The sequence below is a fragment of the Prunus avium genome, chromosome 1, assembly GCF_965620075.1.
Source record: "Prunus avium chromosome 1, drPruAviu1.hap1.1, whole genome shotgun sequence".
In the NCBI taxonomy this organism is placed as follows: domain Eukaryota; kingdom Viridiplantae; phylum Streptophyta; class Magnoliopsida; order Rosales; family Rosaceae; genus Prunus; species Prunus avium.
In genome coordinates this window covers 35574151-35590366 of record NC_142284.1, presented here as the reverse complement: position 1 = coordinate 35590366, position 16216 = coordinate 35574151, and the positions used below count along the sequence as shown (strand labels likewise).

The 16216-nt window shown below is 37.1% G+C and overlaps 1 protein-coding gene, 1 non-coding gene and 1 pseudogene across 2 annotated transcripts; all 3 read left to right on the top strand.

Moving 5' to 3' along the window:
* Window positions 1–1887: 1887 nt before the first annotated feature.
* LOC148297734 (small nucleolar RNA R30/Z108) lies at window positions 1888–1989 on the top strand. The gene has a single exon (XR_015833343.1). It is a non-coding gene; the product is annotated as a small nucleolar RNA R30/Z108 (small nucleolar RNA).
* A 3257-nt stretch (window positions 1990–5246) lies between these two features.
* LOC148297733 (uncharacterized) lies at window positions 5247–6066 on the top strand (annotated as a pseudogene).
* A 3032-nt stretch (window positions 6067–9098) lies between these two features.
* LOC110766028 (potassium transporter 5-like) lies at window positions 9099–12556 on the top strand. Its single transcript, XM_021969282.2, has 8 exons — window positions 9099–9278; window positions 9405–9627; window positions 9885–10133; window positions 10215–10253; window positions 10368–10628; window positions 10707–10759; window positions 10956–11070; window positions 11245–12556. The coding sequence occupies exons 1-8, from the start codon at window positions 9180–9182 to the stop codon at window positions 12372–12374; spliced, it is 2169 nt and encodes a 722-aa protein (XP_021824974.1). The 5' UTR covers window positions 9099–9179; the 3' UTR covers window positions 12375–12556.
* Window positions 12557–16216: the final 3660 nt, after the last annotated feature.

Below are 16216 nucleotides of genomic sequence, written 5' to 3'. Positions count from 1 at the left end.
GCTCCACCTCACGTCTCCGTGGCCGCCATATGGCCTTACGACCAGATCTGAGGCTCATCACCACGACAAAGCTGTGGTAGACGGTGCAGCCACCACTCGCGGCCATCTTGGCGCCTCCGCCAATCTTGGAACAACTCCATTTTTTCCTTCCTTTGCCTCCGTGCTTGACGATTGCTCCCTACACCTCTGACGAAACCCTAGCCCGAGTGAAATTGGGCTCACCCCAATTCTCTCCTACAAATCTAAGCAGTCAAGTATACCTCAACCTTAAAGTAGACGACCAAAACAACTTGGTTGGACAGCTTCTCAGGCAGATCAATTTGGTCCAAGACCTTGGCCTTGGATCCCATAGTGAAGAGAGAAGGATGGAATAGCACGCATGCAGGCAGTTCGAGAGGTCCCAGGCAGGTCGAGCAGGAGCAAACAGGCAAGGAGAAGGACTAGAGTGTGCTGCTCAGCACGCTGGTATGTCACATACATCCACAAGCCCTGACCGAGGCTCTCATCGAGATTAGGTCCAAGAACCAACATGCATGAGAGGTTGGCCCCACGATCTGATGTTCATGCCCTTCATGCCCGCCTGGGCCCGCAGAGAAGCATTAATACAAGATTAGGCTCCCATGGAGATTAGCGACACTCACCTGCTCGCTCTAGAAGAGTCAACTCACAACGACAAACCACAGACGATCCCTCACACAGTGCAGGCAGAACAGCCGAGGAGATCTGCTCCATAAAGACAACAAGATTAGATTTGTGAACAAACTAAATTAGGGGTGGGCATTGGAACCGCAAAACCGCAAAACCGAACCAAACCAATCAAAAAAAAATTGAAAAAAATCGTGTTGATCGGAAAAGTAAAAAACAGAGACCAATCCAAACGGGACCGGTTCAGACCGATTTCGATTCCGGTTTCTCATCCTAAAGAACCGGTCCAATAAAATTAATATATATATATATATATATTTATATTTATATTTTATATATTTATATTTGAAATTATATAAATATTTTCATATGTGGCTAAGGTTGATTGGGTGTGTATGCTGCTACCATAGGTGAGCACACACAGAATCACACGAAAAAAAAAGACTTTGACTAAGTAACTTAGGTTTTTTGGTCTTCGTTTTCCTCTCTTCCATTTCAATTTCTTCGTCATTCCTTCATACACAGCGACAGCGCCGCCCCCGAAACCCTTCCAAACCTCGAGCAACGCCATCACGTCACGCCTCTTTGTCGCCGATCTTCTCTCAGCCTCTCTCTGTCTCTCTCTCTGGTACTGTGTTTCTCTCTCTCTCTTTCTCAGTTCCTCTTCAATTCTGTGATAGGGTTTTGCATCTGTTTGGGTATTTATGTTTTGATTTCTGCATATGTTTGGATATATTCACAGCAAAAATAAAAAGCAAAAAAACAGTGTGGGAGTTGAGATTAGAGCTTTTGTGTTCTTGGGTTTTCTTTAATCTTATTTTTCCCCCCTTCTCTACAATCCCCGCTTCTCTGAATCCCTTTGTTTTAATCATCTGTTAATCATCACTTTATGTTATTATTTTTTCTTTTGCTGTTTGGTTAATTTTTTAGTTTTATTTTTCCTTTGAAAATCAGTTTGGACAGGGTGATTTTTCTTAAATATCCTCAAGGTGCAATTTGTTAATTTGTTGCAATCTGTCTAACCAATTTGTGTCCTCCAGCGGCAGCAATCGAAGCTTCCAACAGCAACAGCAGCAATGGCAGCGGCAGCTTCCAGCAGCAATTCTCTCTCTCTCTCTCTCTTAGGTATTCTTCAAGTGAGCCATCTCTTTCTCTTTCTCATTTGATTTCCCAGAAATTCGTATACTTTTAATTTATGATTTTCTGTGAAAATTGTTTTTAATTATAAATTTGTGTGGGAAAGGAAATTGCTATGAGGATACCAAGCTCCCTCTTCTGAGTTAAAGTTGAGGAAAATTGCTGGCAGAATCGAACCTAATTATTATATCAAGCTCCCACTTGAAACTTTTTGTCTGATGTTTGTAATTGCTGTTTTTCTCTCTGTTTTTGAATTCCATTTAGTTATGAATCATATATTGGGATGAAGCAATCATATTATATATATGTCCAACACTTGTTCATCTTTTGTTATTTGTTCTTGTATTCATTTCATATAGCCCTTTTTTATTTTATAATAATTCATCGTAACTAATATGTTTTTTTTTATTTGTTCATCTTTTGTTATTTGTTCTTGTATTCATTTCATATAGCCCTATTTTATTTTATAATAATTCATTGTAACTAATCTTTTTTTTTTTTTTTAATTGAGGTGTTGTTAATTGTTAATATCATGTTTTAAGTTGCTGTTTTTTTTTTCTTAAAGAAATCATGAATAATAACTTTTGGAGAGGTGCATGTCACTACTAATAGTGAAGTCGAGTCGTCATCCGCATCCGTATCCACATCCACATCCACATCCGCATCCGCATCTGCATCAACACCTTCATGCCATGCCGCCACCACCACCACCACCACCATCCACTCAAAGTAGTAGTTATTGTTTTAGTGATACTACTACCATGCATACATGTAGTAGCCTAAGCCGAGGGGGAAAGAAACGAAGGGAAATGATTGAAAATTGGAGAAAAGAGACTCGAGCAAATGATGTTGTGATATTGGAGCATGAGATTGATAGGTACATCACCGACCCTATTGAAGATGTGGTTGACGAATTTGATGTTTTGAAGTGGTGGAAATTGAATGGGGTTAAGTATCCGGGGTTGGCACTTATTGCAAAGGATGTGCTTGCCATCCCGGTATCAACGGTGGCTTCAGAATCATGCTTTAGCACGAGTGGTCGGGTAGTTAATTCATTTCGTGCTTTTTTTACTCCTAAGATTGTGGAGGCCATAATTTGCTCTCAAAATTGGTTAAGGTCGGATGACATATCCTCTTTACAATATGAGCCAACAATTCAAGAGATGGAGTTCTATGAATCGATTGAATTAGGTATGCCTTTGTAATTTTATGTGTTTTATTAATGTATTATATAATATGTACATCTTACTAATGTTTTAATGTGTTCATGTTTTTTTTATATAGATATTATGAGTTCATCCACACCTAGCACCACAGCTCAAGCTACTTTTCAATGTTAGGAGGAATTTAATGAAGTTTGATTGAATTTGGGTTGTAATATATATTTGGATTGAATTTTGGTTGTATTTGGCTTGTAATTTATTTTGTAACTTATTTTGTTGAAGTTTGATTGAATTTGGGTTGTAATTTATATGTTGAAGTTGGATTGAATTTGGATTGTATTTTTGTTGAAGTTTGATTCATTTTGATGTGTTGAAAGCTTGATGGAACCTCAAATTTGGGGTATATTGGTATATAAATACATTTTGGGCAGGTCTGTAAAAAATAAAAATTAAATTAAATTTTGGGCCCATGCCCCAAACCGGAACTGCAGGAACCGAACCGGAATCGGCTAGATTCGGGTTGGTTCGGATTTCTATTTGGATTTTAAGCATAACCAGTCTACATTTTCGGTTCAGGTTCTATTTTTTTAATGAAAATCGGTCCAAACCGGACCGTGCCCAGCCCTAAACTAAATTGCTCAAATCCTTCTAATCAACTTCAAGATCATTGACAAGCAATGTCCTTTCTTGTTAAATAGAATCACGACTGCAAATACACAATGAATCAGTATTGTTTTTTGAGAAAATCTGGAATTGTATTCATAATTCAGCCAAAAAAGTCACTAGCTAGCCACTAAGGATCAGTACTGTGTTAAATGCTAAGGGCTCGTTTGGTACACCGTATTAGACTCTGGATAGGAGTAAATAGTCTATGTCATGTGTTTGGTGTCAACTTGTATTATTTAATTACCTGACTATTTTATACGGGTTGGGCTTTTAATACTCCCCTTACCTGACTAACTAATACAACTCACACACCCTGGTTTAGATAATACACGCTTAATTATACGACCGTTCTACCGTGAAAAATCAAACGCTCTTTTCATTCTTCTCCCTAGGGTTCTTCTCTGCAATCTTCTACACGGGTTATTCTCATCACTCTTCTCCAGGTATCTATCTCTCACTCTCTCTATTTTTCATACTCTCTCAAATATGCTTCTTCTTGCTACTTCTCTATATATTTATTCTTTTATTAATTTTTTGTGGAAATTAGGTTATGAGTTTTTCCTTCTTGACATTTTTTTAATCGAATGTTTTATTTGTATGTGATATAATTCGACGTTGTGGGAATCTTTAGCAAATAAAATGATTCGTGGAATTGTTTTTTGTCCATGTTTCGCTTTTTGATGGGTGTTTTTCAGTTTTTCACTGTGTTGAGAACTATAAACAAACAGAACAATGGTTGGGGTATGATTGCGAGGGATACCAATGGTTGCTTTGTGGCGGCAAAGGCAATTTGGTTTCGAAATATTGCGACTGATAAAAAAAGGAAAGGACCATGATTGTAGTATGTAAAACACGACACACCAACAGGGTGTGGCTTGCATGCAGAGCACAATTAACATACCATAAAATACCAATCACAATTCAATATCTCTTTTGATAAGCACAATTGTGCATTAATTATACACTCCATTAACGGCCATGGTCTTCTGGCTAGATTAATTTTTAAAATGAATCTTCCTTTTATTCTTTTTTTGGGTGTATTGATATTACTTTTACTAATTTTTTTTCCTTTATATTATGCCTAGATATGGATGAAAGAAAGATTGTGGCATACTTTATTATTAGATTGTGGTTCTTGCATATTATGGCTTGGTGCATGATGTGGTTCATGACAAATTACAATTTGGAACAACGACGCCAAGAAAGGAATGCCATTAGGAGTCAAAGATGGTGATGTACTTGGCACTATTGAACCTTCAGATCAATGGACTGCATGGAGGAATAATTTGGCTATGCAAATGTATGATGAGTGGAATAGGAACAGACATTAAGTTGTAGTTCATATAATTTATTTATATTTTCTTGTAGTAGACTCTTTGGATGTGTTTGTAATAGACTATTTGTTTTGATAAGTAGTAGTTATTTTATTTGATCTTCCAACTTTTTTTCTTAATTATATATATGCAAATTATATTGTCTATATTGGCTATAGGAATGGAGAGTGGACAGTCTAGTCAATCAAAAGGAAGTAGAAGGATGTGGAAAGCACATGAGGAAGAAGCATTATTGACCATACTTGAGGATGTAGTCAACCGTGGTTTACGATGTGATAATGGTTCCTTTAAATCTGGAACAATGACCCAAATTGAAAAATCATTGGCTGAGAAATTTCCCAATCCTGATTTAAGGATAGTCCCACATATTGAGTCCAAGATGAGATTTTGGAAAAAATTGTATGGGATAATATTTGACATGATTAACAAAAGTGGTTTTGCTTGGAATGATTCTTTGAAATGCATTGAGGTTGACAGTGATGAAGCATGGCACACTTATGTGCAGGTTAGTACATCTGTTAAGTAATTTGTAATTCTTATATTTGTTATACTTATAGTTTTATTTATAATTTTTTTTCATTTTGATGCAGCATAACAAGGATGCTGATGGTTGGACATGTCTAATATATGATAGGTTGAAGAATATATTTGGGAAGGACCGAGCAACTGGTAGAGGGTCTGCAACTCCCACTGAAATGATGAATGAGCCTGTGCATAACATTGATGTCAATGATGATGATGAGGAAGTTGAAGTTGAACCAGATCATTCTGCCTCTTTGCCAAGATCAAATCAACAAAACTCAGCTAGCTCAAGCAGTTGAAACCGCAAACGAAATGCAGATACTGATATTCAAAAGGAAATGGCTAAAGCATTTGGTGAGATGATTTCTAAGTTTGTTGACCAATTGAAAACTATAACAAATAGTTTGGTGAAAGGATCAGAACCAAGACCTGACATTGCTGCTGAATTGGCAAAGATGGACTTGTCTATTAATGACCAAATTAAGGCACTGCGGCTAATTTTGGAGAAAGCAAGTGATGAGAGAACATTCCTGACATTGGATGGTGCTATGAGAAAAGCATTTGTTCTTCTCTTACTTGGGCAACGGAGCTGTGATTAACTCTTTGATGTAGTTTAGTTTATGAACAATTTTTCCTTTTGCTCTTATCACCTTAGTATGTGATTACTTTGAATTATACATTATTTGGTACTGTTTTTATTAACGTATGCAAGTATGTTGGAATTTTTATGAGATATTACAATTATGATAATGGGTTATATGAAAAAAAAAAAAATTCTTGGCAAAACAATTGAAAAACAAATCCTGTCACATGAATCTTACCCAAAAAAAATTCGTGTCATTTGAATTTCAATTTCCACTTAAATTATCAAAGAATTGTTTGAAAAAATAGTCTAATCCGATGTTATCCGGAACAACACCAAACACAGTATAACTTAGTCAGACTATTTATCCGGAACAGCACCAAACGCCTTATAATATTATGGATAAACAGTCAGTACTCTCTGGAACAGATTAATACTATCCGACAGAAATTAGTCAGTACAATCCGACGTACCAAACGAGCCCTAAGTGGGAAAATTAGCACCACTGCTATATTTAAGCCTAAACTTTTTGTTTTCCACAATTTCCTCCTACACATCCTATTGTTGGGGTCTTTTTCCTTCGAAAGGCTCGTCCAGGCTTGTTGAATCTTGGACCGCCATCGAGTGATGAATCAAGCCTTCGTTGCCCCTTTTTCTGAGGTAGCGAGAATTAGGCCCAAAGCATCCTGAGGGAGAAGCAAGTCGCAGGAGAGTACTTTGTTCTTCTTCCAGCGGCTGCGTGTTTTGTGCTGATGTTTCCGGCAACTAGACGAAGAGTTGGAGATGATGCATTGATGTTGCACAGGCTCGGCATGAGAGTTTGCTTTGGTGAATTAAGATACTACTAGGCTTGGCATGAGAGGCTTATGGTGTGGGAGTTAAGAGAAAATGAGCATAAAAAAAGGATTAACGCTTGAGATTTTGGGTGTTTTCAGCAGCTAGACGAAGAGCTTACGATTTTTGTGTTTTCTTACCAAAAAGGTAATGACTATGGTTTCAACTTAGCTTGAGAGGATGGGTGTTTCAAATTTGGGATGGAGCTTTTTGAGAGAGAGAGAGAGAGAGAGAGAGAGAGAGAGAGAGAGAGAGAGAGAGGGATGGAGATAACAGATGGGTGGCTTGAGTAGATTTCTAGCAGCTTGAGGAATGCTTGGTTGTGCTATTGCATGGTTGAAGATGACTTGATGATGTTGAACTGAGATTGTGTGAGTTTGGCATGAAAGCTTAGAGTGTGGGAGCTAAAAACCTGCAAGTTTAGCAAATGATGAGAATGCATGTGCTTGGTTTGGTGTGGATAGGCTTGAGTTTGGGTGTTGAGAATTTATTATTTGAAGCTATGGCTATGGTGGTTTGATTGTTTGGTTGTGATGGTTGTTGGGATGCTTATAGCAGTCAAATGAATGGGGTTTCAAAAAGCATGGCTGAGGAAAGAAAAGCTTAAGACTTTGAAGGCTATGGTGTTTGTGACTATGATTCTAGAGAGATTTATGAGTTCTAGAGGTGGAAGGATGGAAGGAAAAGCTTGAGACTTGAAGGCTATGGTGTTTATAGCTTGGAATGGTATGAGGAGGAAGGAAAAGCTTGGAGTTATGCTAGGTGAGGCTTTATAGGGAAGATGGGGGATTTCAAGGCTAAGAAAGTAGAAGAAATGGTTGTGATAGATGACGAATGGCTGGGATAGCTGCTGGAATGCTTGCAGCAGTCGAAGGGAGGAAGCAAGATGGTCTAATGGTTCCTGGGATGCTTGAGCAACCAAGAGATGGAGGTTGATGGCTCAGGAATGACTTTGATGGCTGCTGGAATGCTTGCAATAGCTAAAAAAAGAGTGAGTTCTCATAGTTGCTGAGAAGCTTGCAGCAACCAAGAGGGGTTGATTTTGCCTGGGCAATGCCTCCCAATTTATAGAAGGTGAAGGCTCTCTTTGGTTTCCAATAGGTAAAATGAAGTGTTGGAGCTAGTCTATTTCCAACGAGTAAAAGGGAATATTGGGACATTCTTATTTTCAACAGGTAAAGCTAGGCATTAGAAAATGACTATTTCCTATGGGTAAAATGAGGTGTCGAAATTGGATTGTTTCCAAAAGGTAATAGGGAATGCTTGAAGAATATCTCATTTACTCACCCACATTGGAGAACTCCAAGTAATGGGCTTGGACTTTGGTGCTCCTAAATAGCTAGCCCAAAGTCTTCATTATCCAAGAGTTTTCGTGGGTCTTGTGGACCTCCATAACCGTCCACACCACAATTCCTCGTGCAAGCCCCGTAAACCACATGACTTGGGTTCATGTGAGCTTGGTAGGTGATTGACATATGAAAAATGTATTATTTGCTTGGCATGGCAGGCACACTATTTCTATATTTATTTAATGAATTAATTCCCAAAATACAACTTGGATTAATGCATGACCAACATTATATGTTATATTGGGCTTCTCGTGACTTTTTGGGCCCCAACATCTATCAAAAAATATATTTAAAAATAAAAAAATAAAAACATTTTCTCCTACACGTGGAAAGCAAAGGAGCAGTGGAGAGTGTCATATGAAGCGAGTGTAGTTAGCGTTCCTCGTTTTACATGAATACTGCTATTTTCAGAGAGGCTATTTCTACGACTGAAACCTGTGATCACCAAATGGCTTATGGGTAAGTAATTGCCTGTCGCGAAATATATGGCTTTCCCTAGGCTAGCTTAGGTACGTTGACAGGAAACGAGGGGCCGGAGACAGTTTCGTCAGCTCTAAACAAACTAAGGGTCATCATTCTATTGACAACACAAATATTTGAAGCTACAAGTGTGGGAGAGCTTATTACCACGTTTGTCAAACTACACCCCATGACAAAAACTTGTCACTAATTAGTTACAGTCATTTTTATTTTTATTTATCTCGAAAAGAAAAAGAAAAAGAAACATATCCTAAGAAATGGGAGCCTAAAAAACCGTACATACACAGACTATACGCATAACTAGTCAGAGTTTTACGTATGTCTTTGCATATAAAACTCAACGCAGCATGTAAAAGACAGTCATCTTAGAGCCTTTTCCTTTCTTTCCTTTTCTGGTTTACACTGTCATCTTCGAGTTGATCGGAAAAAAAACACAAGAGAACTTAAAGAGAAAAGAAAAAAAGAAATGGAAGAGAAAGCGGAGACCGACGACAAGATGCGTCGGATGGACTCACTCAATTTGGAGGCTGGAAAAGTTTCCACGGCTCATGATCATGGCTCAAAGGTCTTCATTCCAACTATATATCACTTTTTTTTTCTTTCTTTTGATAGAGACTTGAAATTAATTCATAGTACGTTGGTGCTTAATTTGTCCACCTTTTTTTCTTTCTTTCTCTTTTTTGTTTTTCAGTTAAGTTGGAAGAGAACAATGAGTTTAGCAATTCAAAGCGTAGGAGTGGTGTATGGGGATATTGGGACGTCTCCGCTCTACGTCTTCTCAAGCACCTTCCCCAAGGGTATTAACCACAAGGATGACATTCTGGGGGTGCTCTCTCTCATCATCTATACCATATTGCTCGTACCCCTGGTTAAGTACGTACTCGTAGTCTTGTGGGCTAATGATAATGGTGAAGGTATGTAAGATTTTTCAATTATTTCCTGCATCCTTTTAGGGTGTAGCTAATTAATCAGTGTTCTAGCGTAGCTTGTAGGGTAACCCAATTTCCATATATATACGAAAAGTATCAACTTTTAAATTTAGGCAATTACTCACGCGTTGCGTTGTGTGTTTTTAAATGATCGAAATTGTCTATTAATTACTTTCTTAAGAAAAATTATGATTATTAAGTACTCTGATGACGAACTAATTTCAAAGTATATTAATTTGTAGGGGGGACATTTGCATTGTATTCGTTGATATGCCGGTACGCGAAGGTGAGCTTAATTCCAAATACCCAGCCAGAAGACAGAGAGCTATCCAACTACAAACTTGAATTACCATCCAACGAGTTGAAAAGGGCCCAAGCGATCAAGAAGAAGCTTGAGCATACTAAATCTGCCAAATATGCCCTCTTCGTTATCACCATTATGGGAACTTCCATGGTGATTGGAGATGGGATTCTTACTCCATGCATTTCAGGTAAATAATTAGTAAGTAGGTAATTAATAATCTAATTTCTTGCAAGATTTAACAAAAGTGTGTTCTTTTGCGTGCATGCAGTCCTTTCTGCGGTGAGCGGGATCAAGTCATTAGGCACAGGTATATATATTTATATATGCATGTTTTAATACACCACAATTAAGTTAATTATTTCTCAATTAAAGTGATAATTAAGATCATCTTAATTACTTAAATTTTGTTTACTAATCCCAGATGCTGTTGTGGGGATTTCCGTGGTAATCTTGGTGCTTCTGTTCGCTGTTCAACAATTTGGGACTGATAAAGTGGGATTCACCTTTGGTCCTATCATTTTGTTGTGGTTCGTCTTCATCAGTTGCATTGGTCTGTACAACTTAATCACATATGACATCACGGTGTTACGTGCTTTCAATCCGGCCTACATCTATCATTACTTCCATAGAAATGGAAAAGAAGCATGGATTTCCCTTGGGGGAGTAGTTCTTTGCATTACTGGTAACTAATTAACCCTTTAATTATGTAATTAACGTGTTACCCCGTTGCTTTAATTAACTAGTGACATAAATTAACCAGGGACCGAGGCAATGTTTGCTGATCTGGGTCACTTCAGTGTTCGAGCAATCCAAGTTAGTAAATTGTAAATTCATTATGCAGGCATGCATGAATTTATGTTCTTCAAACTTTACTCTTTTGTTTTGTGCATTAATTCGTTCAATTCTTGAACCAGCCTTACTTGATCTTTCAAGAACTATAACTAAAACGTACGCATTTATATGCTAGTCCTAATCAAGAGTTAACACCACAATTAACGTCTTCACGCAGATCAGTTTCACTTGCTTCACATTTCCCACAATACTCTTTGCATACTTTGGGCAAGCAGCATATCTCACCAAGTACCCGGAGAAGGTGACGGAGACTTTTTACGCATCAATACCACGTGAGTTCTCATGACTTTTCTATATGATTAATACTACTTTTAATGATCACCTCTCTAATATAGATGGAATCCACATACATTAGCTAGGAAGAAAGTGAATGAGATGAAGTAGTTGAAAACTAATTAATTAGTACTTGAGTATCGATCTTCAACGGTACGTATGCATGCATGCAGGCCCTATGTACTGGCCAACGTTTGTGGTGGCTGTATTTGCCGCCATTATTGCCAGCCAAGCTTTGATAACTGGGACGTTCTCAATCATCTCCCAGTCCCTAAGCATGGGTTGTTTCCCTCGAGTCAAGATTGTTCACACCTCAGCTAAAAACGAGGGCCAGGTCTACATCCCCGAGATCAACTACATCCTCATGATTTTCTGCGTCATCATCACTGCGGCCTTCAAGACCACAGAAAAAATTGGCAACGCTTATGGAATTGCGGTGGTCAGTGTGATGGTGATCACAACCTGCATGCTAACCCTAATCATGTTGGTCATATGGAAGATAAGCATAATCTTGATTGCTATCTTCTTTATCATCTTCATTGCGATCGAGGGGGTTTATTTATCTGCGGTCCTATTCAAATTCAGTGAAGGTGGCTACCTTCCTCTGCTTTTTGCCGCTGTGCTCATGATTATTATGGGGATTTGGCATTACGTGCACAAACAATGCTACAATTACGAGGCCAACCACAAGGTGTCTAGCGAGTACATGAAGCAGTTGTCCTCTAACCCTAACATAAACCGGGTGCCAGGAATTGGGCTTTTGTACTCAGAGCTTGTTCAAGGAATTCCTCCTATATTTTCTCACTTTGTTTCCAACATACCCTCCGTCCACTCCGTTGTGGTTGTCGTGACGATCAAGCCCCTCCCGGTGAGCAAAGTGTTGCTGGAGGAGAGGTTTCTTTTCCGGCAACTGGAGCCAAAAGATTACAGAATGTTCCGTTGCGTGGCTCGGTACGGCTACAACGACAGGGTTGAGGGGCCTGCGGAGTTCGAGAGACAGTTGGTTGAGAATTTGAAAGAGTTTATTTGTCACCAACACTTGATGCTCTCTGAAGATCAAGGTGTAAGCGGTCGTCAGAAAGCCGAAGAGGAAACTCAGTTTGTGCAAGAGGCAATGGAAAAAAGTGTAGTTTATCTGCTGGGAGAGACTCAGGTGGTGGCAGAAGAGAAATCTTCCTGGTTCAAGAAGATTATTGTCAACTATATCTACGATTTCCTGAGGAAAAACTTTAGGCAGTCTGAGAGTGTGATGGCGATCCCAAGGACCAGGCTTGTTAGGGTTGGAATGACCTACGATATATAATGAAGCTCCTCGGGCGACTTAATATACTTAGAACTAATTATAAGCTCTTTATTTTACTTTTCGCCCCCAATAAAATTAAGCATTTAGGGTTTTTCAACCACAGATTTTGTTTTTCTTTTTTTAATGTAGTTGAGCTTAATAGATGCAGCCTATTCTTTCACAAGGAATAAATGTTTCAGTTCTCTCATTTTTTGCTTCACCCATGAATTTTATTCAAATTCATATGTACGTCAAGTTCTCCAGTATTTGCTTGCAGTAGCATTTATTTACTTTTATTTTCTTGTTTTATTGACTACAACTACTAGGTTTTTTCTTTTTGAAACAGAATTTATTGTGACGTGCTCTTTCTGAAGGCCCTTAAGGCACAAATAAATTACTAGGTACTTTGCAAAGGGCTTGTAGCTCAAGTGGTTAAGAGAATTTATCTCTGCACTTGAGGTTCTAGGTTCGATTTTCCCTCCCCCATATCTCTTGTATATAAAATAAAATAAAAATAAAAATAAAAGTTACTACGTTCTACTTTGCCATTTGGAACTAAAACATTTGATTAATTGCACACTTCTCTGTTGAAGAATATAAAGTCTCATATCATAAACTTGACAAAATAAATAAATACAACATATGATGAGTGATAAAACCCCATAACTACTGGGTTTTCTAGGTGCTTAAATTGGGGACAATATATGTGCTGCTAGTAGTGGGTTGCTGACTTATCTCTCAGAAATTTAATATCATCATGAAAATTTTGTAATGTATGCCAAAAGTTTCATTCATTTTAAGCAGATTACGTTGCAAAACTAACTGATGAGCTCACATTTGAGCCTAATTTCTCATCATGATCTGATAACTAAGATTTTTATGAGCACATGGTATTGATTTATCCTTCATTTGACATTTGAAGCCGCAAAAGTTGAAGTAATAATTAAAAACTGTGTTCTTTATTAAACTTAAGAACACAAAGTCATCATCAAGATGTGTTAGCTACATATAGTTCATATATAATTGAAAATTAAAGGAACAATCTATTATCTAATGGTATATTAGGTGAAATTAAATTAAGCAATGACATCGTTTAGTTAAGTGTGTGTCGGACCTGTTGGCTTAAAATATCACATATTTTATATATAATTCTGGAAGTCAACTAAATTATTGGGCCCCTATGGGCAGAAAAGAATAGGAATGATTGAAGTTGATGCAAAATTATAGTGACCATAAAATAGCATAAAATGATGAAGGAAAGTCAAATGTATTTGTTTTTTTTGGTCGACAAATGTATTTGTTTTTTTTCAAGCCTGAAGGCCAACTAATAAAATTTTGCCGCATAAAAAAAAAAATATATATATATATATATTTATTTTTTATTTTTTATTTTATTTATTGAGGTATCCCTCAAATAATGTTATTGAGGGACACCCTTTAGGGTCCCCAACAAAAAAATTTCAATGATCCAAACTATATATTGTTTATGTCTAAATTCATAGATCATCCTTGCAAAAAAAAATTAGACAACTCGGAAGCCGTTTTGATATCCAATTGTGTACTGCAAAATCAATAAACACGGTGCTTTAAGAAAGTACTAAATTCTCAATAACTCAATTGAGTGGTCAAATAATATAGGATTCAAGTGATTTTTTGTAGGGTTGATCTTTGAATGATTATCTAAAAAACAAATGGTTTTGATTAATGAAATACAATGCGGAGTGAGCCCTACAAGAGTGTCCCTCAAATAAATTTATTTGAAAGATCCCTCAATGAAAGCTATATATATAGTACTCAAATTAAGTAGTAAATTATTAATTCATAAAGTACTCAAATTATGCACGCTCGTTGCTTGCTTCCCGGCAACGCTAACTAGCTAAGCTTGTAAACGTAAGACAGAGAGTTTTTACACCAGTTGACCCTTCGTTTTAGATTGGGCTGCTGCTATTTGAAAACCAAATTGATTTGCTCATTTTCCTTTCTTTTGTCTGCTCTGTTAACAATAATTATTTTTATTCCACGATTGTTCTTTTATAACTTAAGAAAGAAGGGTCATGTTTATATATGTTACCATCACTTTGATACTTGACAACCGGAGTTTCAATCGTGCAGGGTGTACTCTTGTACTCAAGGTCGAGGTCGGTTCATATTCCTCCTCTCTAATATCACTTGTATCAAAATTAAATTTTTTATAAAAAATACCCTTGAAGCTTTAAAACATGGTGGTTCGAGAGGCGCAGGATGTGGACACATTTGGTTGTGTTGAATCTTTTATAAATTTTTTTTTTTTAATCTATTTGTACTATTATAGATTATATAGAAACTATAAAGTTTATAAAATTAAAACAACATAATTGACTTAAAATTAAAATTAAATCATTTTGACACTAAAAATGCATGTTAATACAAAAATTTACGATTCTGCCAATTATAAAGTATTTAATATTGGCAATTATTGCAAATCCTTGCCATGGTGGCACCGCCCTCTCCCTATGTAAAAGAGTGCTGCTATTTCCACCCCCATGTCCTATTTCCCCACCCACCTTATTTTCTCACCCACCATATAAATTTGAAAAAACACAATCTCATCTTTCCACCCACCATTATTCCTAAAATACCCATTATCTTTCCACTCACCAAGTAAATAATAATATATTATTAATTAATTAATAAACAATATAAAATACTCCAAAAAAAAAACTATTTCTCTCTGTTCTACCCGATCCCCTCCCCACCAATTTCATCACACCCCACTCATCAAACTCAACCCCTACAGCCTAGCACCCTAGCCACACAACTCAACCCAGATGCTGCTCTCTCGCGCTCTCTCTCTCTCTCTCTCTGTTGAGAGGTGCAGACTTTGAGAGACTAGAATTGCTGGGCTGATTCAAATCTCAATTAAAAGTCCCTTCATATTATTAATACTAAAAATTTGGGGGTGGATCTGCTTGGTATCTTTTGATTGTGGTGGGGTGGTGACTATTAAAGAAACAAAGAGGGAGGGGTGGTGACTGTTAAAGAAACAAAGAGGGAAAATAGAGAAGGAGGAGGGGTGCGCTGGTGGAGGCGAAGAGACAGATGATGGGGTGAGGTGGAGTTAATCTTTTTAGTTTTTTTTACCATCTTTTTCTCATTTTTTAAATTGATTTTAATGTTTTTTTCCTAAGTCCTTAAAAGTCATTTTATAAATGGATAAATTTGTCTTTAAAATTTTAAAGATAAAGTGGGTGGGAAAATAAGACAGGTGGGTGGAAATAGCACTACTCATGTAAAATTACTTGTACATGTAATTAGGTCAAACAAAGCTTAAGGCGTTGTGTCCCATAAGTTTCTTCTTTCTTTTGTTTTTTTATTTTTGGACAATGTTACCTTCCATGGTCTGAACTGAAATTTCTTTCAACTTTGGGTTTTTGTTGGTTCACAATATTTTTTTGGGTTAGTTTCGATTTAATCCCTTGAACTCTTACCCTTAAAGCACGTTTGCCCCTACACTCTCAATTTTAACGATTACATACCCTAAGTTTTTTTATTTTTTGTACAAAATACCCTTCAATTCACATTGAAGTAAGTGAATAGGTGAGACCCAGACTTATCACGCCAGCAATTAGCCAAAATTTTGACGATGGAGTTAACGCTGGAACCATATTGCATAAAATTGAAAAGTTTAGGGTATGTAATCGTTAAAATTGAAAATTCAGGAGCAAATGTGCCTTAAAGGTAAAAGTTCCGAGTACTAAATTGAAATTAACCCTTTCTTTTTTCATCAACATGTGGATGTCTTACTTCAAGACGCTATTGGTTTACATTTTCACCAATTATTATATGGGTTATAATATTCGAAATCATTGCAATAATGTTTGATA

Excerpts from the sequence above, each read along its gene's own strand:
- LOC110766028 (XM_021969282.2), top strand. The coding sequence starts at position 9,180 with ATGGAAGAGAAAGCGGAGACCGACGACAAGATGCGTCGGATGGACTCA. Across the intron at positions 10,254-10,367 it reads GATCAAGTCATTAGGCACAG|ATGCTGTTGTGGGGATTTCC; the intron begins GTATATATATTT and ends TACTAATCCCAG. Across the intron at positions 10,760-10,955 it reads TCAGTGTTCGAGCAATCCAA|ATCAGTTTCACTTGCTTCAC; the intron begins GTTAGTAAATTG and ends GTCTTCACGCAG.